At 39.0% G+C, this 27,099-nt stretch overlaps 1 protein-coding gene across 2 annotated transcripts in view; it reads left to right on the forward strand.

Moving 5' to 3' along the window:
• Nucleotides 1-27,099, forward strand: part of COL4A3 (collagen type IV alpha 3 chain) — a 149,232-nt gene that overhangs the window by 47,619 nt on the left and 74,514 nt on the right. For both annotated transcript variants that reach the window (XR_012490019.1, XM_074314144.1), the window contains exons 2-3: nt 23,715-23,771; nt 25,498-25,587. Coding sequence is in view for 1 of the 2 variants with exons in the window: in XM_074314144.1 (XP_074170245.1) it covers nt 23,715-23,771; nt 25,498-25,587 (147 nt within the window). In the remaining variant the exon portion in view is untranslated. The remainder of the gene's footprint in view (nt 1-23,714; nt 23,772-25,497; nt 25,588-27,099) is intronic.

Genomic DNA, 27,099 nt, shown 5'->3' on the forward strand with positions numbered 1-27,099 from the left:
ATATTTAACAATTGAAATCATGTACTGCCCTGCAATCAAATGATATACATGCAAATATCACTATACATGGAATAGCATCACTCAACAAATATTTCATAATCATCACTTATGTGCCCAGAATCCATTAGGGCACAAAAGTGTTGACAGTGACAGCTACAGTGTTTAGAAAGGGAGGATTATGTCACTTAGGATCTATTTACAAAGGCAGAGGAGCATGTAATATGACAGATGATCAAAGTTTGGGCACTTTGAGGCTTAAACTTTAGTTATCTAGACATTATACTTTGAAGAATATTTCATGTTTCCCAACAATCCTGGGTCTAAATGATACTCCTTTTAGTAATTATATATAGGTTAGTGACGTTGTTTATCTACACTGAACGTCAACCACTTTGCTCCTTTTCTAAGCAAGCAATTTGCAAGCCTGTTACTCACCAAGCAGCAGGTGAGTGCATTACGAAGGCACATTTGCTGGTCTTAAACGTTTGTAATAGCTCATCTGGATTTTAACCACAGTGTTTTTTTGACTACAGCCCTGTTTTATTTGAGTATTAGTGCCACAAGCCACAGTTCATAGAAAAAGCTGGTATCAGACAGGGAAAAAAAACAATGCTTGGTGTATCATCACTACACGATGTTTAATTGGGGTCTTCCATTTTTCCAACAAAGGTGTAAGTTGTGAAAATTATGAATGTGTCATCTAGCAATTTATTTACCATACAAAGATTCAGAAATGAAATGTGTGGTTTTGGCAACTGAATTCCGTAATAGAGATAACTGGTCGAGAAAAACGTACTCGTACAGAATCCTGATCACCTTAGTCTCTGATGAGACCTAAGTATTTTTATTTTTGGCGATAAAGTTTAAAATGTGGAGGCCTGTAAGTTCAACATTATTTTGGACATTACTGGTTTTGCTTGTTCCACTGTGCAGAATTTTTCTGCAAACAGGACAGTGCTTGCTGGGGGGCTAAAGATACTCTCAGTACTACTGTCATATTCACAGCCAACTGTTAACATACACATGCAAACTCCTAGCGTTAGTGACTTTTGAGATATCTGAATGTGACCAAATAGCAACATTGCATAATGCACAGCACTGACAAAGTTGTATGAAAGTTCAGACAGCTGCATCATTTTACACAGCTGCATGTGAACCCATATATCATTATTCTGAATTTGCCAGAATAGCTGACCCCCCTTTTAGGTTTTCCTAATGCAATTGCACATTTGAGAAGATGGCATGTAAAAACACTGCATTTTTTTATTAGGGTGTGATCCTGACTACATCTCTCTCTTAAGAAAACTAATTTAAATACACTTTTGTTGTTCTGTCTGTAACTTCCTTCCAAAACTAACAGCGAAGCAAGCTATCGAGATGCCTGCTGTTAATCTGAGTTGAACAAACTCTACTGTAGCAACAACAAAAAGACATTTTTAATATTAAGAGAGAAGCAAAGCAAATGGTAGGAAAGTGTGGAAATATAATCATCCCAAAGAGCTCCAAATGATACTTAAAATTTAGAAATGTATTGACTTGAATTTCAATTGCTTTGCATTCTACACAATATTATTTTGCCTATTTGTATTTTTTATTCTAAAATACAGAATTAATAAAAATTCCTTTGCTCATATCCTTTTATAGTCCTACAAAACAGGTATCACCATTGAGCAGAATTTCTCATCTTCCAATCTAAAATGAAATAGCATAAAATGAAATCTCTGCCCTTTGACCCATTCTTTCTATCTCATCTTTGCCTTTTCCACTTACTCGGCTTTTCAGCTCATGCATTTACTCTTTCCTTAGTGTCCTTCCTGTTTATAATATCACACTCTGCCAGCTAGTGGATTCCCCCCCCCCAGTGCTAATCCTAAGAACTCTGGTTAATTCACCTAAGGCTTTCTCATTCATCTGCTCCTAAGATTTTATTTATTTATTTACTTATTTGGCATTAGTCATCTGGATGGGTAGAAAAATTCAGTCAATCATCAAAGAGTCTAAAAGATCCAAATATTTGTTTTTCCAGAGACACAGCTTATACTTTCTTATTTATTTGTATATGACATCTCACTCCATCTGTCATCATTATGTATATATGCTTATCTCTCCATAGTCTGTTTTCAGTGCCATGAAGCATTGTATTATTCTTGACATTTACCTGGTTTCATTTTTAACCTCCCTTTGTTCATATAGTTATATATCTTATATAGTCATATAAATTACACCTAGTACCAACTTTATGTATTTAACACCCTGTAATCTATTTTTTTGTACAGTCAACATTTACTGGGCATCTACTATCGGTGATTGTAGCCCCAATGCTCTCTAGAAGTATCCTGTCCTTTGAGATTTAAAACACCTTGAAATTCTTTGAATGGCATCTCAAACCCACGGGAAGTCCAAATTCTGCCCAAGATTTCTGCAAATTCCCTGGGGCCTGCATTTTCTTAGTGGCTTCTCCTTCTGATTTCCTGTCCTTGCTAAAGACTGAATCTCACCAACATTTCAATTTCCACAACTAGTCTTTCATGCATGGACCAGAGGAAGACAGAGTGCTGCTTGTTCAGTTTCCCCAGAATAAGGCAGCTTTCTAGAACAAATGTAATTGAAGATTCAGAGACAGCACAGGGCATTTCCACTGTATTTGCAACGTGCTATTTCTTACATTGGGTGGTAGAGGAAGGGGTATTTATTCCATTCCTCTTTATCCCTTTCCATGTACATAGACCCCCACCCTCCTCAGGCCCATTAAGTCATGTGACACAGCTAAGGGGACAGTCTCCCCCACCCCCGGGAGGACTGCTCCTTACCCCACCCCTACTCTGTGACCTGTCCACCTTATAGGAACATAGAGATGAGTAAAATGTGGCTTTCTGTTAGAAACTTTGTCAGGTGGTGGAGAAATGCATGTAAACAAATAATCACAATGCAATTTGATATGTATTATAAGAGCAGTTATACACAAAACAGATTAAGAAAGCAATGAATTACCTAGGGGGTTTAGGAAAGAGTCTTCCGGGAAGAGAGAACTTTTGAACTGCTCCAGGCTGAGAAGGCCTTGGCCAAGCTGAGTAAGGGGAAATGAGAAATGAGCTTCAGGCCAAAGAAGGACCATGTGGAAAAGCACAGGAATGTGAACTAAAGCTTGGGGTGACCAGTAGCCTCTGAGGCTCGGTAAACAGTGGGGACCAGGGTACAAAAAGCCTCACACATCATGCCGACAAGTTTACACTTGACATTCATGGCTGTAGGGAATGGACGAATGATTTTAATCAAGGAAGTAACAATGGGGAATTTATTTAGGGTTGATAATTAATCCTAACTATCCTCTATTTTTAAAAGTAAATTCTGTTTTCCCATTTCATAAATACCACAGAGGTTAGTATGATAGTTTTCCAGATGAGTCTTAGTTCCTGATTAATGCTTGATATGCAAAGGAGACTCTCAAAGTGTGCTTTGGGGAACCCCCGCAATCAAATCTCCCAGGCTGCTTCTTTCAAAACCAGATTCCAGGCCCTCAGACCTATGCTCTGGGTATGGGCTCCTAGAAGAAGTAAGATTATTGAGGACTCCAGGTAATTAATGTATACTAAAGTTGAGAAGTTCTATCGTATTCCAAATTTCAGTTGGAATACCCTAAAACTAAAGAGAGAGATTTTTTTAAAATCACAATTTGATTTGAACTGGTGTTATCAAAGAAATCTGTTCATCATAACAAATGCAGCAAAAACATTTATAGCATACATCCTAAAAAACAAATTCAGGGTATCAAGGTTCCTTTTGACCCTTTATAGACAGTTCTATTCATGATCTACTGGTTTATGTCCAGCTCCAATCAGTGTTTATTGGACAATATCTACTGTCCTTCATTTTTAGAGGGAAGATAGTTTCATAGTGGTGACCAACCCAAGCCAGGAATTGACCAGAGCCCAATTCAGCCACGAAGAGTTATTCTTCTCTAAGGTGTGTGCCACTGAGACAAAGCTTGCAGATTCCTGGGCCCTGGCTCTCCAATCTGGCTGAGCTTTGGGTAGGACACCCAGCACACAGTGTGGCTTCTGTACTTTTAAGGCTACACAGTCTCCCCGAACTGCAGTCAGTTCATTTGCCCAACAGAAATCAGAAGTTACGGGCTCCAGATAAAATCTGGACCAACCTCAGAATCAGTACAAGACACATGAATCCTAAGGCCTCTTGCAGTCTCTGTATTCTGCGATTTACAACAAAAAAGAATGTAGGGCTTCCTCCATCAGACAACCTCTGGGTTTTAGCTTTGTCTGCAGAAATTTGTCAGTTTAAGGTTTTTTTCATCAACTGTGGGAATCATTTTTCTTTAAAATTTTCCTATGTTTATTCTTACTTGTATTTTTCTTCTACCAGGAAGTCAACACTAAATTGGTAGTTTTCCAAACAGGAGGAAAACACTACTTAAGATGAACTTAGAATGCTTATTAGTTTGAGCAGACAATAAATTATAGAATTTTAAATGTAGAGTAACAGGAAATGTTCTGCTTTTGAGATGAACTTTCTTTTTTACTGTTCTGGTTGGACTTTATTTTTTTGTTGTTCATTTTGAGCAACGTGAAATAAGCAAGTAGTAAAAAAAAATGATAATATGATACTTGTAAAGACAGAACAAAAATAAGTCTCTCTCCTGACTACACTCCCCCAAGTTCCCCTCCACAGAGGCAGCCACTTTCAACTCTTGTAGCTATTTCTTCCATTTATTTACCTCCATATTTCTGAAAACAGGCTTATAAAGTTATTTCTCCATTTGCCGATTCAACATTATCTATTGACTTGTAGTTTGGTAGGTCAGGACTCTTTCATGACCCACCTCCCCCCTTTTCCTCAAACCTTTCCAATATGCTTATATCATAACTTTTGGTTAAATCAGTAGTGTATGACTGTGGAAATTTTGTCCACTGCTGAGTCACTAGTTTTCATCTTTGTAGAATATCTTTGAAAAACTTGTTTTTCCTGAAGTTTTACATTTGTCTACTGTCAACTTGTTAGACAATTTTCTTATTTTCTTGGTATCCTTCCACCACTATGCCCCCTCCCTGACCCACCCTTCACCACCACCACCACCACCCTGTGGTTGCAATCTGGGTCGCTCATCCCAAGTTAGATTTTCTCTCCTGGAACCCAGGTCTTTCCCTTTCTTGACCTAATTCCATTTTGGGGCAGGAGCACATCCTCCAGTAATTTACTATGAAAGGGTAACATCTGTAAGGTACCTATGTAAGGTAACATCTTTGATTCATTACATATCTGAAAATGTCTGTGTCTCCTTAAACTTAATGTATCAGTTGGTGAGTATAAAGTCTGGGTTGAAAATCCATTTTCCTCAGAATTCTGAAGGCCTCCCACCATATATCCCTGTCGTATTACAATTGACACACCTAGTGCCATTTTGACTCCAAAACCTTTGTATATGATTCTTGTTTGCTCCTAAGATCTTTGTCCCCAAGGTTCTGGAATGTTATGATAATGTGCCTCAGATGTGTGTGTTTGTGAGAGGAGGACATTTAGTGGGCCCTATTAAGCTAAAATTTGATTTTTTCACTTTAGAAAATGCTTTCTTATATTATTTCTTTGATAATGTCCTCCTTTCTATCTTCTCTCTTTTGTCTTTCTGAAACTCCTATTTGTCAGACGCTAGGTATTTCTGGAACACACCTCCTTAGTGTGTTCTCTTATTTTCATCTTTTTTCCTTTTGCCCTATTTCCTGCATTTCTCTTTCATCATTTCTACCAAACTTTTCATTTTAGTTGGACCCCTCTATTACTTACTACTGCCTAACAAATTATATCCAAATTTTGCAGTGTAAAGCAGCAAATATGTATGATCTCATATATTTTCTGAGGGCCAGGAATCTGGGAGTAGCTTAGGTGGGTGGTGCTGTCTAGAAGTCTCTCATGGGGTTGCAGTCAAGCTGTAGGTTGGGGCACTAGTCATCTAAGGCTTGGAAGATTAGCTTGCAAGATAACTCATTCATAGGATCATTGCCAGAAGCCTCAGTTCCTCATAACACAGGTCTCTTTAGAAGGCCTTGACTTGATGTAGCAGCTAGCTTCCCACAGAACAAGTAATCTGAGAGAGAGCAGACATCACAATGTCTTTTTATGACTTAGTCTCAGAGGTGACATAGCATCACATCTGCCCTTTTCTATTGGTTATACAGACCAACCCTGGATCCATGTGGGAGGGGACTACACAAGTCGTAAATACCAGGATGAGGGGTTACCGGGGGCCATCTTGGAGGTGGGCTACCACAGCTCTGTATTCCAACTTTCGTTGTTTCCTTTCTCTATCTCCTCTGTGTGTGCCTGCCTTTCTGGAGCTGCCTCTTTTGGAAATCCTCCATGACCTCATCTAAACAGTGTTAAAATGGTGTTTCTTAGCTCGTGCTCCTTATGTGTAGTAGTCAAACTCCCAGTGCCTAAGGTATCAGCCCCTTCCACTGCTTTGATTTGCTATTGCATTTAATTCCCCAGAAATAGTTACCTTGTTTTTGAGTTTATGCCTTATTTTCTGTTTTTACATGTTATCTCTTAATGGAGCAGAGGATATGTGCCAAAACAATCATAAATGTACTGTGTCACTTGACTCAAAGCTTTCACTAGCCAACCATCTTCCAAAAATTAATTGACATTTTCATCTGTTTTTGTCTTCTCGCCTGTTTTCCTTGTCTTGTGGGTTGATGCATTTTTAAATTATTTATTTTATTTTGTATCCATCATCTTATTCTGGTTTTGAAAAGGAGAGGATGGATATAAAGGTATTTAATCAATTCTCTCTCTCTCTCTGTGGATTAATTCTCACATATATAAGTGAGCCTATTTTTTCTGATCATTATTCAGAAAAATATTGCTACTCAAGCAAGTCCATATTTTCTGATAATGTGACATCAGAGTCTTCTCTAGAATCCAAAGAAGGCTTCCATTTGAAAAAGGGGCCTGGTCTTATGGGTGACCCTCAGCTTCTTTCATTCCTTTTTGCATACTTTTAGGTTCACAGATACTAAATTGATTTTTTTTCTTGAAATGTCTTACATTTCTGTGATTAATACAGTTTCTAAAAACTGCTAGCAACTCTCTCAGAATCCAAAGCTAAAAAAGGTAATAATTCTAAATTCACTTTAGGTTTGTTATTGATAATTGGTATAGTTAGCCAAGTGACAGCTGGTGGAAATGGTGGAAGGCATGTGGCCATCCTCCTTGTGGACAACACAGCTAAGGAGCTTTCTCCAGGAAGATTTATCCCCATCCAAGGTAGCATACTCTGGAGATATCAATGAGAACCCCAAAATGCCTAGTATGTTTGTCAGTTCATAGGTAAAAATCACATCAAATGCCTCTTCACTGATTGTCAGATGAAAAAAAGAGAGGTGAGTTTTGTACACTAGCCACACTTTGTTTTTTGTTGTTGTTGTTGCTGCTGCTTTTAATAATGTTGTCAAAGATATTTCCTGAAAGATCCAGTCCTACACATAGGCAAACCAGGCATGTAACCTAAGGGTCCTCCACCCCAACCGTTGTCTCCACCTATTGGTCTGGAGTGTGAATTTTCTACCATTGTGGCAGGTGTGTGTGTGTGTGTGTGTGTGTGTGTGTGTGTCTTAAGAGGCATTGGTTCCTGAAAAACGTGTCAGTTACAGGGCAGATTTTAAAAAATTAACTCATTAACATGCATTACACTGTATGAGACTAGCTTCCTGGCACCTCTCAAAGAGAAAACCATATAACAGCAGGTCACTAAGCCAATAGTGATGGACCAGGGATGGAGGCAGAAGAGAGGGAGCGTGCTTCCCAAAGTTATGCCTACGTCGGCCAGTGTAGACTTTCATTACACCAAGGCAAATGAGAAAATAACAGTGCAGAGATTGTTTCTGAAGTAAAAGCTATTCGGTTCCATTTTAAAGGAACATCTTGTCTTTTGTAAGCATTTACTTGCTTTCTTTGTAATGCTTTAATTTTTTTTTTCTTGCAGAATAATGCTAATAATTGATAGACTCACCGTAAGTTGGTGGGTGGGAAGGTATGTTTGTTTGTGTTTGGTGGAAGTCATTGTCCTTATGCAGCAAAATGTAAACAAGACAAATCCATGCTGAGCTCCACTTTTTTTTTTCATTCTACTCTTCTGGGAAGTTCAAAATATTTGGAGCTTTCAGATTCATGATCTACTGGCTTCTTACAATCCCCAAATTGTATTATCTGTGCTCTCCCACCACAAACCTTGGACTATAGTGTGTTGGGGGAGGAACAGACAAATAAGGGAGGGATGGGAAGGAAAGAGAGACTTCCTGTTGGCCATTCAAGGTGGAAGATCATCTCTTGCTGGAACTCAGAGCTGATCAATTCTCTAGTTTCTAGCTTCATTTTTTAAAAGTAACATTTATGTGACAATGGAAAAAAATAATCAAGATAATTTAATGATTAAATAAGATAATCAAGGATTAACAAGCTTTTTCTGCAAAAGGTCAGATGGTAAATATTTTAGGTTTTGTGGGCCGAAAGGCAAAATCGAGAATATTATACACATCCCTGTATAACAAGAGAGAAAATGAATCCCCACAATTCTTTTAGTGAGGAAATAGAAAACTTTATTTATAGGCACTGAAATTTGAAGTTCGTACAATTTTCACATGTTACAAAATACTGTTTTTCATTAGTTTTTTTCCTACTGTGTGAAAATATAAAAACCACTCTCAGCTCTCAAGCAGTACAAAAACAGACAGACTGGATTTGGCCCGTGGCCTGCAGTGCGCCTACTCCTGATTTATACAGCTAATTTCGTGACAGCCATGTCACGTTTATCCCTGGGACTTTACATCACATGATCTGGGGCCCAGTGACATGCAAAGGGGAAGAGATAGGAGCTCCTGCCCCCAGGGCCTTGGGAGCCCACAGAGCCAGTCAGTGATGCAATACAGTGGTTCTGGGTCAAGCAACCTGGGTTCGGATACCCCAGCTCCGTTCCTTCCTACCTCTGGCCTCTCGATAGCCCCGTTTCCTTATCCATAAGATGGAGCTAATAACAGTGCTGACCTCAAAGAATTGCTACCAGGTGTAAATGTGATTGTGCACAAGGCAGAGAGGCCTGAGCAGTGCCTCATGGAGTCAGTGCCCCAAAAATGTGAACTACTGCTGTCCTCACAGTACTGATCAAAGTGCATTTCCTCTACAGCCGCCTTATCATAAGAGCCTATTAATCTTACGTGAGTGGCGAAAGCCTCTTAGGTCCTACCAGACGCAATACCTCTTAGGGCAAGAAAAAGAAAGAACCTGGAGTTAATGACGGTAGATATCATTACCACTCAACTGCATGACATCAGATGGGCAAAACGTCCTTACTGTCGTGTTTATTCCCAAATGTAGCAGAGACCTGCGATTGCCACCTCCTTTGTCAGAGCCAGGGATTGTAGGCTCGCTGTCGTCCAGAAAATCAAAAACGGGTGACTGGTTTAGAAGTCTAGACTAGTGATGTGTCTCTGGACAGGAGTTGAAAGATAGGAAGTGGCAGCTGCAGTGAGATTTCTATGATATCCAAGTGTGGTGACAGCGGCTGTGGGTGGGGAAGAAGGAGCCACAGTGACAGCAGGGCATGAGGGGCATTCTCCTTTCCCAGAGGGGGTGTTGCCAAGATTCATGGGCAGTCTGCTAAGGCAGACACGACGGAGGGGCCCTGCAAATAACAACCCAGGGAGTCTGTCTGGCACAGTCGTCCCACTTGGTCAGCTCTTCTTTTCACACACAAAACATTCGCCTCCGGCTATTGGCTGGGCAGAGGGTCAATAATCATATTGCAAAATCAACAGAGCTGCCCAGTAGAGTGTTAACCAGCTTTGAATGTTGCCAGCTTGCCCTTGGACTAACCCAGGCTGGGCTGGGCTGGGCTGGGCTGGGTGTGGGGGAGGAGATGCTGGACAGAGGGTCAGGAGAATGTGCGTCAGCTGGGTGTGGGGTGTTCTGAGAGCGGAAAGAGGAAACATCCAAAATGATTTGGAAATTAGTTCCTGGCCTATTAGGGAAGAAGACGTGTGTGTGCATAATTACCTCCTTCATTATTTTTAAGAATAAAAAGATAACAGTTTACTGCCTGCCACTGCTGTAGGGGGGTTATAAAGAATTGGGAGACACAGCTCCTATTTACAGTCTAATCAATGTAATAAGCCCTTGACTCATGAGCATTTAAGTAGCAATATTAAGTTAATAAGTTAGTAATAGCCCACATTGTTGGTCATCTGCAGAAACAGCTGTCGGGGAGGAAAAAGTTTTCCTTGACCCTCTTAGGGTCCCTGGCTGGTCTGAAAATTAAACTGACACAGAGAGATTAACAGGAGAAAAGCACACACATTTTATTAAAATTTTATGTGTGTGGGAGCCTTCACCAGAAATGAAGACCCAAAGAAGTGACCAGAGCGGGAAGCTGAGACATTTTGGACAAAGAAACAATACATTTGTGAAGAACTGACAAGACAGAGAGGTTCAGGACAGGTATAGTAAATGGTACAGAAGTAAATAGGAAGGTAAGGGTGAGTTTAACAAGGTTTGTGTGCCAGTTCCTCTGGTGCCATCTCTGGGCTGATAAGAGTCTGTCTCCAGGAAAAGGAGGATTTATTTCTGGCCTTTAGGTGGAAAAGGAGGAGCTTTCTCTGTATTTACTGCGTCTTAATTGCCTTCAGCTCAAAACAATTTTTATGTCAAAAAGGTATATTTTGGGGTGACATATTCTGGCTTCCTTCAGTCTGCAGCAAGTATCCTATGTACTTGTCTACGTACTTAACAAGTGTTAACCCATTTGACCCCATTTTATAGATGTGGAAACCGAGGCACTAGAGATCACTGAAAGTCACACAAGGTGACTTGGCAGACCTGGGATTTAGCCCAGGGAGTCTGCCCTTAATATCTCTGCCATATCGACCTGGAACAGAAGACAATGTATGGGCGATACATGGGCCGTACATGGGTGTGACAGAAGTTGAGACAAAGAGAAATGTTCAAGAGACAACTGACCAGGATTGCTTGCTGCCTTTATATAATGTATTTGATTTGGCACTTTTCACTTATAAGTATCGTGGATGGTTGGGGTCTCAAAACAATATTTAGCTAAGCAAATAAAATAAATTATGTGTGTGCTCATGTACAAATAATATTTAGTTAACCGACTAATATATTTAGTATACTCTAAGAGTACTATGAGTATTTGTAGTTATTTCATTTGTGGTTTAACAAAAGTACTCCTCAGTCTCTCCTACCATTGATCTTAGAATCAGGACCAGCTCTTAGGCACTGGACAAATGCCTAAGCAGGAGGAACTGTCTGGGAAAACCCTGGCTAGCCAGCCCGACCGAAGAAAGGATCAGACAGGAGCATGTATGTTCTTTGCAGCAAAAAAGGAGAGAGAGGCAGCCCCCGTTGATTGTGTCTGACTCAATGCACGGCACTCATTCTGCCGATTCCCTGTGGTAGCACCTCACATCCTCCTCACAAAACCACTGCAACACAGATCTTAACATCTTCCTTTATAGATGAAGTAACTTGGAAGGGTTAGGAAATTAGTCCAAAGCTGCAGTTAGTAGCTGGCAAACCTGGGACTAGATCTTACATAGACCTGACCTAAGGCCTATGATTTCTAGATTTCTAAACCTTTCAAAATTCTCTCCTATCAAACTTTATTTTGCATTCTAAGTCAGGTCATTTTTTTAAAAAAAAAATGAATGTGACTGTTAAAAGAATGATTTTCCACAAGTTTAACTATTTAATATGCAAACATACTAAAACATCAAGTAACCTGGGGTCACTTTCTGAGGTGTTAATGGTTAGCAGGGAGAGAAAGTCATAAAATCATTATTAAGAGCTTTCTGTTCATGACCAATGATTTCTTACTTCATTAAGGTATATGGAAACTAAGAGGTGTTTGATTGAAGAGGAAAAATCATAAAAACATTGCTTAAGAAATACCCAACAAATATGCCTTCTTAATAGTAGCATTTGGCCATACTGGGTTTTTTGTTTGTTTTGTTTCTTTATTTTATCATTTATTCTCTCTCCTTTCTTTTTTTTTTTTTTAATTAAAGTTTATTGGGCTGACAATTGTTAGTAAAGTTACATAGATTTCAGGTGTACAATTCTGTAATACATTATCTATCTCTCACATTGTGTGTTCATCACCCTGAGTCAGTTCTCTTTCCATCACCATATATTAGACCCCATTTACCCTCTCCTAGAGCCCCTCTTCCCCCTTACCCTCTGGTAACCCCTAAATTATTGTCTTGAGTTTTTGTTCCTTCGTTTGTTGGTCTTGTTCTTTTGTTGTTTTCAGTTTTATATACCACATATCAGTGAAATCATATGGTTCTCTGCTTTTTCTGTCTGACTTATTTTGCTTAGCATTATAATCTCAAGATCTATCCATGTTGTCAAAATGGTACTATTTCAACTGTACTTACCACCGAGTAGTATTTCATCATGTATATATACCACAACTTCTTTATCCAATCATCTATCGAAGAACATTTTGGTTGTTTCCATGTCTTGGCCAACGTAAATAAAGCTGCAATGAACGTTGGAGCACACTTGTCTATATGGATAAATGTTTTCATATTTTTGGGATCTGAAAAGGAGAGGGATTGCTGGGTCATATGGTAATTCTGTTCTTAATTTTTTGAGGAACCTCCACACTGCCTTCCATAACGGCTGCACCAGTCTGCATTCCCACCAACAGTGTATGAGGGTTTCTTTTTCTCCACAGCCTCTCCAACACTTGTTACTATTTGTCTTGTTGATGATAGCCATTCTGACTGGAGTGAGGTGATATCTCATTGTGGTTTTTATTTGCATTTCTCTGATGATTGGTGATGTTGAGCATTTTTTCACATGTCTATTTGCCATTTGTATGTCCTCTTTGGAGAAATGTCTCTTCAAGTCCTCTGCCCATTTTTCAATTGAGTTGTTTGTTTTTTTGTTGTTGAGTTGTATGAGTTCCTTGTATATTCTGGATACTAGCCCCTTATCGGAGGCACTGTTTGCAAAAATCTTCTCCCATTCCGTTGGTTGCCTCTTTATTTTGTCAATGGTTTCTTTTGCTGTGCAGAAGCTTTTAAGTTTGATATAGTCCCATTCATTTATTTTAGCTTTTACTTCCCTTGCCTTTGGAGTCAAATTCATAAAATTCTCTTTGAAACCAAGGTCCATAAGTTTAGTACCTATGTTTTCTTCTATGCAGTTTATTGTTTGAGGTCTTATGTTTGGGTCTTTGATGCATTTTGAATTAATTTTCGTACATGGTGACAGATAGCAGTCCAGTTTCATTCTTTTGCACATGGCTTTCCAATTCTCCCAGCACCATTTATTGAAGTTGTCTTTTCTCCATTGTATGTTTTTCGCTTCTTTGTCAAAAATCATCTGTCCATATTTATGTGGGTTTATTTCTGGATTCTCAGTTCTATTTCATTGATCTGTGTGTCTGTTTTTCTGCCAATACCATGCTGTTTTGATTATTGTTGCCCTGTAGTACAAGCTAAAGTCAGGGATACCAGAAACATGTGATACCATGTTTCTCCGAAAATAAGACCTAGACAGACGAGCAGCTCTAATGCATCTTTTGGAGCAAAAATTAATATAAGATCAGGTATTATATTATATTATATTATATTATATTATATTATATTATATTACATTACATTATATTATATAGACCCAGTCTTATATTATAGTAAAATAAGACCAGGTCTTACATTATTTTTTGCTCCAAAAGATGCATTAGAGCTGTTGGTCTGGCTAGGTCTTATTTTCAGAGAAACACGGTACCTCCAGCTTGCTCTTTTTTCTTAAGATTCCTTTGGCTATTCGGGGTCTTTTGTGGTTCCATACAAACTGATGATTTTTTTTTCTATTTCTTTAAAAAATGCCATTGGAATTTTGATGGGGATTGTATTAAATCTGTATATTGCTTTGGGTAATACAGCCATTTTAACTATGTTGATTCTTCCAATCCATGAACATGGACAGTCTTTCCATTTCTTCGTGTCTTCTTCAATTTCTTTTAAAAATGTCTTATAGTTTTCATCATATAGGTCTTTAACATCCTTGGTTAAGTTTATTCCTAGGTATTTTATTCTTTTTGTTGCAATTGCAAAAGGAATTTTTTTTTTCTTTTTCTGAGATTTCATTGTTAGCATATAGGAATGCAATGGACTTTTGTGCATTGATTTTGTAGCCAGCAACTTTACTGTATTCGTTGATTGTTTCTAATAGCTTTTTGGTGGAGTCTTTAGGGTTTTCTATATACAGCATCATGTCATCTGCAAAGAGTGACAATTTAACTTCTTCATTCCCAATTTGGATGCCTTTTATTTCTTTCTCTTGCCTGATTGCTCTGGCAAGGACTTCCAACACTATGTTGAAAAGCAGAGGTGATAGGGGACAGCCCTGTCATGTTCCTGAACGTAGAGCAAAGGGCTTCAGTTTTTCACCATTAATAATGAGATTAGCTGAGGGTTTGTCATATATGGCCTTTATTATGTTAAGGTATTTTCCTTCTATACACATTTTATTAAATGTTTTAATCATAAATGGATGTTGTATCTTGTCAAATGCTTTTTCTGCATCAATTGGTAAAATATGATTTTTGTCCTTTATTTTGTTTATGTGATGTATCACATTGATGGATTTGCATATGTTGGACCATCCTTGTGCCCCTGGGATGAACCCCACTTAGTCGTGATGAATAATCTTTTTAATGCATTGTTGCATTCAATTTGCTAGAATTTTGTTTAGGATTTTTGCATCTCTATTTATCAGAGATATTGGTCCGTAGCTTTCTTTTTGTGTGTTATCCTTACCAGGTTTTGGTATCAAGGTAATGTTGGCCTCATAAAATGAGTTAGGGAGTATTATCTCTTCTTCAATTTTTTGGAAAAGTTTGAGTAGGACAGATTATTAGATCCTCTTTGAAGGTTTGGTAGAATTCACTAGGGCCATCTGGTCCTGGACTTTGGCTTTTGGGAAGATTTCAGATGACTGATTCAATTTCCTTACTGGTGATTTGTCTATTTAGATTGTCTAATTCTTTGTGATTCAGCTTAGGAAGGCTATATGTTTCTAAGAACTTGTCCATTTCTTCTAGGTTGTTGAATTTGGTGGCATACAGTCTTTCATAATATTCTTGGATGATCCTTTGTATTTCTGTGGCATCCGTGATAACTTCCCCTCTTTCATTTCTGCTTTTGTTTATTAATGTCTTTTGTCTTTTTGGCCTAGTGAGTCTAGCCAAGGGTTTGTCAATTTTATTAATCTTTTCAAAGAACCAGCTCTTTGTCACATTAATTTTTTCTATTATCTTTTTGTTCTCTTTCATTTAGTTCTGCTCTGATTTTTACTATTTCCTTTCTTCTGCTGACCTTGGTTTCTAGTTCTTTAAGGTGTAATATAAGTTTGTTATCTGGGATTTTTCTTGTGTCTTGAGATAGACCTGTAATGATATAAATTTCCCTCTTAAAACTGTTTTTGCTGCATCCCCAAAATTTTGTATTTTAATTCTCATTTATTTCTATGTATCTTTTGATCTCTCCTCTTATTTCTTCTTTGACCCGGTCGTTCTTTAAAAGTATGCTGTTTAATCTCCATGTATTTGTGGTTTTTCCTGCTTTTTTATGCAGTTGATATCCAATTTCAAAGCCTTGTGATCAGAGAATATGCTTGGGATGATTTAAATCTTCTTAAATTTGCTGAGGCTAGTTTTATGTCCCAATATATGGTCTATCCTTGAAGAATGTTCCATGTACACTAGAAAAGAACATATAGTCTAATATTCTAGGATGAAGTGTTCTATAAATGTCAATTATGTCCATTTCATCTAATGTGTCATTTAGGATTGCTATTTCTTTATTTATTTTCTGTTTGGATGATCTATTTGTAGCTGTTAATGATGTATTTAGGTTCCCTACTATAATTGTGCTTTGGTCTATTTCTCCCTTTAGTTCTGTTAGTAGTTGCTTGGTATATTTTGGTGCTCTCTGATTGGGGAAATAAATATTGATGACTGTTTTGTCTTCTTGTTGTATAGTCCCCTTTATCATTATGAAATGTCCATCTTTGTCTCTTGTTACCTTTTTCACCCTGAAGTCTGTTTCATCTGATATCATTATGGCTACACCTGATTTTCTCTGGGCACCATTTGCTTGGAGTGTCAATTTCCACCCTTTCACTTTGAGTCTATGCTTGTCCTTGTAGCTGAGATGTGTCTCTTGGAGACAGCATATGGTTGGGTTTAGTTTTTTGATCCAATCTGCTACTCTGTGCCTTTTTATTGGTGAGTTCAGTCCATTTACATTTAGGGTGATTATTGATATGTGAGGATTTCCTGTCATTCTATCTTTACTTTTCTGGTAAGACTGTGTCTCCATTGTTTCTTTGCCTTTTTGTTGTTGTCTATTATTTCTGTGTGGTGGTATTCTATGATGTTTCCCTCTGTTTCTTCTTTTGTTTCAGTATATATTTCAATTCTGGATTTTTTTTGAGTGGTTACCATTAAGTTTATGTAAAAGAAAGTTTCATATTTAGAATATTCCATTTTCTTCAGCATGCTTACTTTCTCCATTCCCATATTCCGGTTCAGGCCTTTACTCTCTCCACTTTTATGTTTTGATTGTCACAAATTATCCCTATTTATGCTGGTTGAATAGCCTCCTTCAGTATTTCTTGTAGTACAGGTCATGTGTTAGAAAATTCCCTCAGCTTCTGTATGTCTGGAAAGGTCTTTATTCCTCCTTCATATCTAAAGGATATCTTTGCTGGATATATTATTCTTGGCTCATAATTTCTCTCTTTCAATAGTTTGAATATTTGATTCCACTCCCTCCTGGCTTGTAGAGTTTCTGCTGAAAAATCTGATGATAATCTAATGGGCTTTCCTTTGTAGGTTACCATCTTCTTTTCCCTGGCTGCCTTGAGGATTCTTTCTTTGTCGTTGATTTTTGACAGCTTCAATACAATGTGCCTTGGAGAAAGCCTGTTTGGGTTGAGGCGATTAGGTGTTCTATTTGCTTCTTGGATTCAAGGATCCAGTTCTTTCCAAAAGTTTGGGAAGTTCTCGTCAATTTGTTTGAATATACTCTCTGTTCCCTTCTCTCTTTCTTCTCCTTCTGGTATGACCATTATTCTTATATTTCTCTTTCTGAAGGAGTCAGAAAGTTCTTGTAGAGTTCTTTCATTTCTTTTAAGTCTCAAGTCTCTTCTTCCATCGTGTCATTTACAGATTTCTATCTTTGATGTCACTGATTCTTTCCTCCATCTGGTCAACTCTACTACCTAAACTGGCTATTTCATTCTTCATTTCCTGTTTTGAATTCTTAATCTCCAGATATTTTGTTTGGTTCTTTTTCAAAATTTCAACTTCTTTGGTAAAATGTTCACTTTGTTCTTTGATTGTGTTTCTGAGTTCATTAAACTGCTTGTCTGTTTTCTTGCATCTCGTTGAGTTTTTTAAGAACTGCAGTCTTGAATTCTCTGTCATTTAAGTCACATATCTCCATGTCTTTAAGTTCATTTTCTGGAGACTTTTCATTTTCTTTCTGAGCTGTCTTGTTACCTTGGTAATTCATGGCAATTACTGATTTATTATTTCTCTTCCTAGACATCTACAGGAGTGGGTTCTGCAACAGGTTAATAGAAAGAGTTCTTTCTTTTGTTTTCCAGTAGGTGTTGATAGAATGTTTTATTTTCTCTCTGACTGCAGCCTTTTATTCTCCCTCACATTGTAGTGTTATATTTTCTCTGCACTCTTCTGGCTTCTCACACAATGGGGGGATTCCCTGGAAGGTGGGCTTCTCCTCTGTGAACAATTCACCTGGGTCATAGGGCGCCGGCTTCGTGGGTGGATATGGAGAGCTTCTGAAGTTTCAAAGCTCTTCCTGCACCAGATTCAGAGCCCGTGTGTTTCAGCAGCTCTGTTTACTCCTGCAGAGACCCATCCAGATAGGTGGGGACTGGGGCGAGGTGGGTTGTGAGAGGTGGCCCAGAGCAATGGCGGCAACCATCACCACAGCCAGTCCTGCTTCCACAGCTCCCTCCCCTTTGCCAGAACTAGTTGGACTGCAAGTCCGTGTCTATGGACCACAGTTCTCAGAACTGCAAATATTCTGTTCTTTTGACCTGACACTGCTACTGTTCCACTTCTAGCATGGGCAGGTAGGGGCAGGCTGAGCTCTGGGAGGGTGGGGGGGGCGGCTAGGGTCAGTGCCTAAAGCCTCTGTTCTCTGCAGCAGTGAGGGCTGAAACCACTGTTTTCAGCCTTCTTCCCTTCATCTTTGCTTCGAGTTCTCTGCCGTGAGCATTGGGTTCAGCCATGTTATATGCTATCCCCTCAGCCCTGTGGGCCATAAGCAGAGTCCTAGCAGTCCAAGTTCTTCCCTCTCCCGTAGCTGCAGTAGTTCTGGAATGCAGCAAGCTCAGAGCACTGAGCTATGTCTGCATCCTGCATCCATGCGTCCCCATCTCTGCACTTCTCCCTTCCCTCCTCCCCTGCTTATGCAATTTGACTACCTTTAGTAGATTTCAGTAGTGGGCCTCTTAGTCTTGCCTGTCTGCTGCACAGGTAGTCCTTTGTGAAGTTATAGTTGTTGAATTTGTTGTAAATTCCAAGGGAGATTTCCCATACTGGTTTTTAATGTGTTTAGCATTTGAATAGTAGTTAGTGGGTTCTATTCCATTAATATAGTCATGGTGTTTCAAAAAATTGGTAACTACAATATTGCCACAGGGATATGAAAGACAGTTGGGGAATATAATGAATAGCGTTGTAAAGATTTTGTAAGACACTTGTCTTATCATGAATGGTGAAGATGCCTGACCACTGCACTGTACACCTGAAGATGAACCTGAATAATATTGTATGTCAACTATAATTTAATATATATATAGTCATGGGATATGGAGTACAGTATAGGGAATAGAGTCAATGGAGTTGTAATAGATATATACGATGTCAGAGGGGCAATAGATTGGGGGCAGGGGGTTATCACTTTGTGAGGGGTGAAATGTCTAACTATTGCATTGTTTTGTACACCTGAAACTAGTAATAATAAAAGAAATGGGTCTTAAACAGTGGGTCAAATAAATGAAAATGAAAATATGGCCACTGTATCTTTTGGCTAAATAACCTATTTGAATTATGAAATTAATAAACACATTTGTACATTTAAAGAGGTGCTTTAGGAAAACTAACCTAACTCAGAGAAATGAATCCCTTCAGGTTGGGGTTACTGTCACCACCATCCAAAAACAGTGAAATGCCTTATTTCACGCCACGCTCACTGCAGCATCACCCTGGTAGCACTGGCTTCCAGGGCAGCAACTGTACAATTGTCACAGAGCTGCCCTGACTGTGATTTCAAGTTCACTCAATCAGGTGGCACATCTACATGTCAGCAAAATTGTCCCATTCTCTGAAGTCCTAGTCGGTCCAATGGGGCAGATGGATGGATGGCCAGGCTACGCCTTGCCAGTTGAACAAAAAAAAAAAAAAAAAATTAAAGCTGGAGCAATTATGGAGCCGTTCTGCTAATCTGGGCATAGAAACAGCCTTAGACCCGGCTCTGGATGCTTGCCAACAGGGCTGGTCACCTGCCAATAGATGACATGGTAGCTGTGTGTGGGCAGGGCGTAGAGTAGACCCTCTCTCAATGACCACAGTTAACTGACTGCTGGACTGACCAGAACTTTCCACATCTTCCATATATTATACCACTTGACACCCAATGCTTTCTGCCCCCAAGACACCCATAGGCTTCTCCCTCATACACATCTGCTTCACTGGTGGGTTTGATGATTGCCAAGAGTTAGTCCTTTCTACCAGATGCACTTATCATTGTAACAAAATAATTTAATTAAATATCAGCTAACAAACGGGTTAAATATGAATGCATAAAAAGACATGGGTTTCTCTGAAACTAGGTCAGAAGATTTGATAAAATAAATTTTTAAAAAACTGCTATGCAATTAAGTGTGGCTAAGATAACATTTAAAGAGGGGAAAACATGGATTACTATCTAGAAGGGTTCTATACTCAGGTTGCTCCACAAGCATCTTTAAGCAGTTGGTCTGTTTCAAGGAAACTGTTGATGATGCCTTGGGTGTGATTTAGTAAGAATGCTATCATGGAACTCTAAACAGCAGATCCATTCCCAAGGACAGACCTGGGCCCTTCTTCCCAAGATTGAAGAATTGCATTGATATCGTTTAAGTGAAAACAAAACGTCGTAAGTGTTCATGTATCCATTTATTTGTTTGTTTCTGATTCCTGGCTTTACCAAACTTTTAAATTAACCAACCAGCTGGCTCTGAGCCATCAGATGGGGATTCTACCTTAATGTGAAAACAATGAAACCAAATGACAAACAAAAGCTCAATATGTTATCCCTAAAGGTTCAAGACCCAAACTGAAGGACAATAATGAGAAAGATCGGGAACTGTGGTTTTGATGACAGAAAAAGGGAGCAAATTTGCTGCAGGTGGTGATGGGAAGCCAGACCCCAGGCAGGAGGAAATTCAAGGGAACAGTGTGCTCACACACAGAGGCCCACACCATCCTCTGGGTGCTATCCGTGTGCATCCTAAGAATTCTTGAAACTGTGACAGTCACTCGTTGAGATCAGACCTCATATATTGATTATAGGTGAAAGCATTGACTGACACCAAATCTCTGGTATGAGATGAAAGATTTGCTAAAAATTAAATAGCTTCTCATTTGTCACCAAGGGCCTTGTATAAGGCTGAAGATCTTATTTGAAGAGTAGTAACTTGAAGTTATGGCATCAATTTTGGTTTCCTAAGTTTGGGAATGATGATGTATTGGATAAGAATATGCTCTAGTTTGGGGGAGATGCATGTAGAAGTATTAAGGGTGAAATGTCATGGTATCTACAATGTATTTTTGAATGATTTGGCAAAAAGTGTGCTTGTATTTGTGTGTGTGTGTGTGTGTATGTGTGTGTGTGCATGTGTGTGGAGAGAGAGAGACAGAAAGAGTGAGAGAGACAGAGAGAAGAGGGTAGGACAACATGTTGACAGTGAGTAAAACTAAATGAGAAGATATATAGATGTTCATTATACTATTTTTCAACTCATTTGAGAGTTTAAAATTTTTCCTCAAAAAATATTTTTATATCGCAGCAACCAACAACAAATTAGCTTTGTGTTAATTTTAACATGTGTTAAAATAGCCAAAGCTTCTAGTTTCATTCTTTGCCACTTCAATCATAGTTGTTTATAACTTATACATATAGATAACTTCTTAGTCATAGCATCCCAACAATAGTCATATAATTCATATGCCTTGAAATTTTAGGTTCAAACTGGATGTAAAAACATTACCAGTTCTCCATCTGCTCATTGATCCATTCAATCAATCCACAAGCATTGGTTCAGGACATACTATCTGCCAGGGTTACCCATGTGAACAAGACTGTAAACGTCTTCCTTTCCTGGGGCTTAGAGTCATCAGAGAAAATATACATTAAACACACAACTGCAAGTGGTCCATGGGAGGGTATAAAAGGGAGACTTGGTTTAGTCTGGAGTTTGGCAAACACTTATTTGCTCAAGCTAAGACTGAAAGACTTCCAGTAGCATATAGTGAATATGACTTTTACTCCAGGAAATAAAATTAAGGTGGCATCCATGCACCTTCTCAGGAATTAGAAAATAGCCTGTTTGCCTCCTCCTCCTTCCTGTGGTCCAGAGATGCTCAGAATCCAGGTGTCATGTGCTGTCTGGGAGGCAGAAGAGTCAGAGATGCTCACTGTCCATTTGAAAATGGTGGCTCCCCACTGCTGTGTAAACTTGAGCCCCAGGCCCTGCCCAGTATCTGGTCGCCTTGGGTACAAGTCTCAGACTTTCCTTTCTGAGTCCCTGCTGCCTCCTCCAGACACTGTGAGGGAGCAGCAAGCTGGGACCACTCCTGGGACCAACCTTCAACAGGCCCTCACACTTCCGGAAACAAAGGCCAGGAGGAGTCTCGTCTTCAGGCAGCTTTTGCTTTCCACCCAATGACAAAAGCACCCCAAAGTGAGAGGCAGACAAGCCTGGCTACTTTCTTAGAAGGAGAGGAAAAAAAGACCTCACAAGCAAAAAACAGGTGTGCAAATGAGTGTCTCGAATGATCTAGTAGTGTTCAGAAATCTTTAGAGAATTAGCTCCATCCTGCAGACTGGCGTTTTACGTTTTAGTTCAGAACCACGGGGTGGGGGACTGTTAAAACGGATTACAGAGACCCCTTCCCAGGGTTTTTGATTCAGTGGGTCTGGGTTGGGGCCAAAAATGTGCATTTCTGACAAGTTTCCGTGTGCTGTTGGTCCTGCTGTTCTGGATACCCACACCTTGGGAACCACGGCTCCGGGAGATCTTAGTAGACTAGGTTAGTAGACTATTTTAGTGGATATTTAGTATGCTTAAATATGTGATGGAAATGAACATGAAAGTTTAAAAATCTAGAAAGGCAAGATTAAAGTAAGTCAGTAAAGTATGACCTCATTGCCGCAGCAGGGTGGAAAACTGGAAACACGTAGTCTTCTGAAAAATAGCAAATATCCAACCTTTGGGGAGAACGTAGGCTTTTCTTTTTCGATCAATTACTTCCTGATCAGATCATTGTGATGTACGTGAATGCGATGATGATCAATGAGGAGTGTCTGAAATTACTATGTACTCCCTTCCCCAATGTCAGCATAGCATACTGCCCGAGGCTCAGGAAATACGTTCAACTCAAGATATTTTTGCTTGTCTATTTTTATTTTGATTGCATAAATAAAGTCCCCACTTTGGGGATATCGGAGGCAATTTCTTTTTCCTACCAGCCAGCACATCTCCCAGCCTTCCCCTACTCTACTGTCAATCAGTGTTTTTTTCTGAGGAAAGCAAACTAATTTTCAGTTATTATTAACCCCAAAAAGAAAGATTCTATATAATACATAGAATGTGTGTCAAAATAAATGTTAAGTCCACTCTTTAAAACTATTTCGCTTTTTGTTCCTCTGCGGGCAGAGAAAATTTTGAAAACTGACACCCCCCCCCTTAGAGTTGGCATGTGCATAGGTGTGAAAACGGGGGTTGTAAGTGTGTCAAGGTGATAGTTAGATATGTAAGAGCTGCCAAGCTCACAGCTAAATATTTGCTTTTGTTTTTTTACTAAGAAAGAACATTTTGACGTTAGCATTAGTGAATTAGTTTGTTCTCTTTAAAGACATATAATGGGTATTGTTTTCTCAGGCTTACGCATCATTTCAGGAAAAGAAAACCATAAAATTACCTATAGAGGATATCACCAATTAATACACACAAATACATACTCATACATTATGCTAAGCCTAAGAAATTTGTCAGCACTGGACTTGGGCCTACCTCCAATAACAGCAATTTCCTGTGGTTCAACTAAAAAGGACAGCTGACTTTTTCTTTTCCATAAATAAATTACTTAAAATTTCTAAATACAAAGAAACGATGTACACTCATCTGACAATTCTTCTATATGCAACATCTTCTCCCTTTTCTACTCTATTTCTATCGCTACATTGCCACAGAGTTATGTGGGTTCTAATGATTAGCATTCAGTGCTCAAAGAACCGAAAAATGTTTGGTTTTTTTGCCCCATCAGTTGGGACTTATTAAGCTGTTTTTGCACAAAACCTTTTTTCTTTCCCTCTTCTTAGGGCTGTGTCTGTAAGGACAAAGGCCGGTGCTTCTGTGATGGGACCAAAGGGGAGAAGGTAAAACTAAAACCTTAATTCTGCTTCTTTTCTCTTTAGAGCTCACCCAGGAATTCACACTCTTGTTTCGTTAGTAGCAGAAAGATCAGCAGTATGTTCCCCCATTCCCCAAATCCAATTTCAAAGTAATTGTATATAAACATTGACTTGAAAAAGAAAAAAAAGGCCTTTGAGGAAGCTTCACATAATTTGTGTAAATACTGGCAGTTAACTTTAACTCTCTTGGTCAGCAAAGAAAAAAATAGCAAGTTAGCAGGGAAAAAAGTTTGTAAGTTTATGTATGCCCTATTTACAATGTTGCTAAACACGAGAGAACAACTGAAAACAACTTGTTTCACTCACTTTGACAAAATAAACCTTGAAACCCTCAGATTAAGTCCTGCAGCATCGGTGTAGCGCGCCCCCTGGTGGACGAATCCTGCAGCAGCACTCTGGCTGAGGCAAAATGTCAGCAGAGGGAAAGCAGCTCCATTGCAGAATTCAAGAAAAAGAAAAAAAACGAATGCTGTGATCTCATTAATTCGCTCCATTAACTTGCAATTTGTGATAATGAAGACAGAGGCAGAACTCAAGTTTTGTCTTTGTTTACAAAACCCTTTCCTCAGATACACTAATGGATTGCTTAACCGTATTGAAAGGTGACTGCTTAAAAATACTTTTAAAAGAACATATTTTAAGCTCTTGAGATATAATAATTTACATATAATTAAATGATAACTATAATAATTATTAATATATTTATTTGAAATTATTATATAATTCATGTGTAGTTTGATTTAGGGTATTTTGATGATGATATGAATGTACTATACTCAGATCCATGTTGGAAAACTGCAATTCATTCTTCATTCAGGCAGCAGTTATTGAATCCCTACTATGTGTAAGATGCTATTCTAGGATCTGTGAAGGTATCTATGTCTTGAGAGGAGTCTAGCGAATTATTTTATTTATCTTTTTATTGGGTGTGTGTACACTGACTTGATCTCTCTCTCTTTTTAAATATAATTTGCCAATTGTGTAACTAAATTGACAGAATCAACTGGTGGCCTTTCCTGTGTAAAGAGTAATTCCAGGATCCATGTCCACAGGAAGGTTCTTTGTTGGCAGAACCATACCACTCGTTGGGCCTAAATTACTTTCACTCACTCATTACAAGGGGTTTTCCCATAATATCATTTAACTCTTCCTAAAAAAACTATGTAGCTCACACTTTTGGTTTTGCCACCCTTGATGTCTTTCCTGCATCTCCTACACAAATATCAGATTGAATTACTAATTCCTGTGTAATCAAGAAAGGACTGTGTGTTGTTCTTTCAGGCTGCAGAGCAGTTATGCACACTCCCAAACACATTCCTTTCCTTCTCCTCACTGTCTCCCCAACCCCCAACAATCACATGCCACTGGCATCAATCTTTCTTACTAAGGGGGTTTCCCTTCCATTCTTGCTTTCTCCTGTTAACCCCTGCTCTGTGTAGCTCTGCCATTTGGGGAAATGTTTTCACAGATCAAAGGCCAGCACTTCCAAACCTATCGACAAATGCTAACAGCTGGAAGCTTTGCAGTTACTGATCCACTCACTGCTGAGTGATATATATGTATATTTTACATCTAAGGGGGAAAATATGCAAAATGTTATCAAGTCATAAAGAAAATAGTGATTAAGGCTATGTGTGTTGCTGAATAGTTGCTGTTCTATATTTTTCCTGTCTTGTTTTGGTTTTAATAGGGAGAGAAAGGTTTTCCCGGACCCCCTGGTGCTCCTGGCCAGAAGGGATTCCCAGGCCCTGAAGGCTTGCCTGGACCCCAGGGACCCAAGGTATGTCGGCCTGTGAGCTTGAGGAATCCTCAACCCTCCTAACCTTCTTTACGGGCTGCTGAGAACATGGAGGGAATGCCACATCTTTGCCCACTGGAGGGTGCCATGGCCAGTTCCTCCTCTCCAGTCAGCTGGGCTCTCAGAATTGCATCCTGTTCCAAGACCATCACAAATGACCATTATAATCTTCCAGTCCTCTACTCAGCTTTCCTCCTCCTCCTCAGTCCACACGGCTTCTACACCTGCCCTGCCTCTACCTTCTTTTCTCCTACATGAAAGGATGAATTCTCTTCACCTTCCTTTCAGGACCTATCCATCCACCTGTATCATGGCCACTGAGATTATAATTATAACCTTGTTCCAAGAGGTGTCTCCTTTCTCTCAGGGCATTCCAATATTCCTTTGGATGTTGGCTTTTCTCTTTCAGCCCTGAAATATAAAAATATTTCCCCATAGTAATAGAAAATTTCCTCTAGGTCTTCCAGGTCCTGTAACCAAAGGATCACCCTCCTTTCTGTCTTTTCTTTCCATGTCAAGCTTCTTTTTATTTTTCTCTTTTTCTTTCTTTCTTTCTTTCTTTCTTTCTTTCTTTCTTTCTTTCTTTCTTTCTTGACATTCAGTATTATTTTGTATTAATTTCAAGTGTGCAGTGTACTGGTTAGACACTGATATATTTTAAGCAGTAATCTGGCACAATAGATAGCTATTACCATATTATTGATTATATTCCCTATGCTTTACTTTACATCCCCATGACTATTTTGTAACTACTAATTTGTACTTTTTAATCCCTTCACCTTTTTCACTCTGCCCCAAACCCCCTCCCATTTATCACCCTGATAAATCTAGTACCCATCTGACACCATACATAGTTATTACAATATTATTAACTATATTTCTTATGCTATACCCTACATCTGTATAACTACTTTTAACAACCAATTTGTACTTCTTAATACCTCCCCCTTTTTTCACCCACACTCCTAACCACCCTCCCATCTGGCAACCATCTGAATGTTTTCTGTATCTATGAGTTTGTTTCTGTTTTGTTTGTTTGTTTACTTTGTTCTTTAGATCCCACATGTAAGTGAAGTCACACTGCATCTGTCTTTCTCTGTCTGACATACTACACTCAACACAATACCCACCAGGTCCATCCATGCTGCCGCAGATAAAGAGAACCCATTCTTCCCTGGCAGAGCAATATTCCATTGTATATATGTACCCCCTCCTCTTTATCCATTTATCCATCCATGGACACCCAAGCTGCCTCCACATCTTGGCTGCAATGAACATATGGATGCACACATTTCCTCAAAGTAGCCAGTGTTTGGATTTCTTTAGATAAATACCCCGAAGTGGGATTACTGAGTCCTTCTTTATTTCTTGTTATAGCCTTTGTTTCAAAGTAAGTATTGCTACCCCAGTTTTTTGTTTTATTTTTCATGAAATATGTTTTTTCATCCTTTTACTTTCAGTCTGTGTGTCTTTTGATCTGAAGTCACTTGTAGG

The sequence above is a fragment of the Rhinolophus sinicus genome, linkage group LG01 (assembly GCF_036562045.2).
Source record: "Rhinolophus sinicus isolate RSC01 linkage group LG01, ASM3656204v1, whole genome shotgun sequence".
Classification (NCBI taxonomy): Eukaryota; Metazoa; Chordata; class Mammalia; order Chiroptera; family Rhinolophidae; genus Rhinolophus; species Rhinolophus sinicus.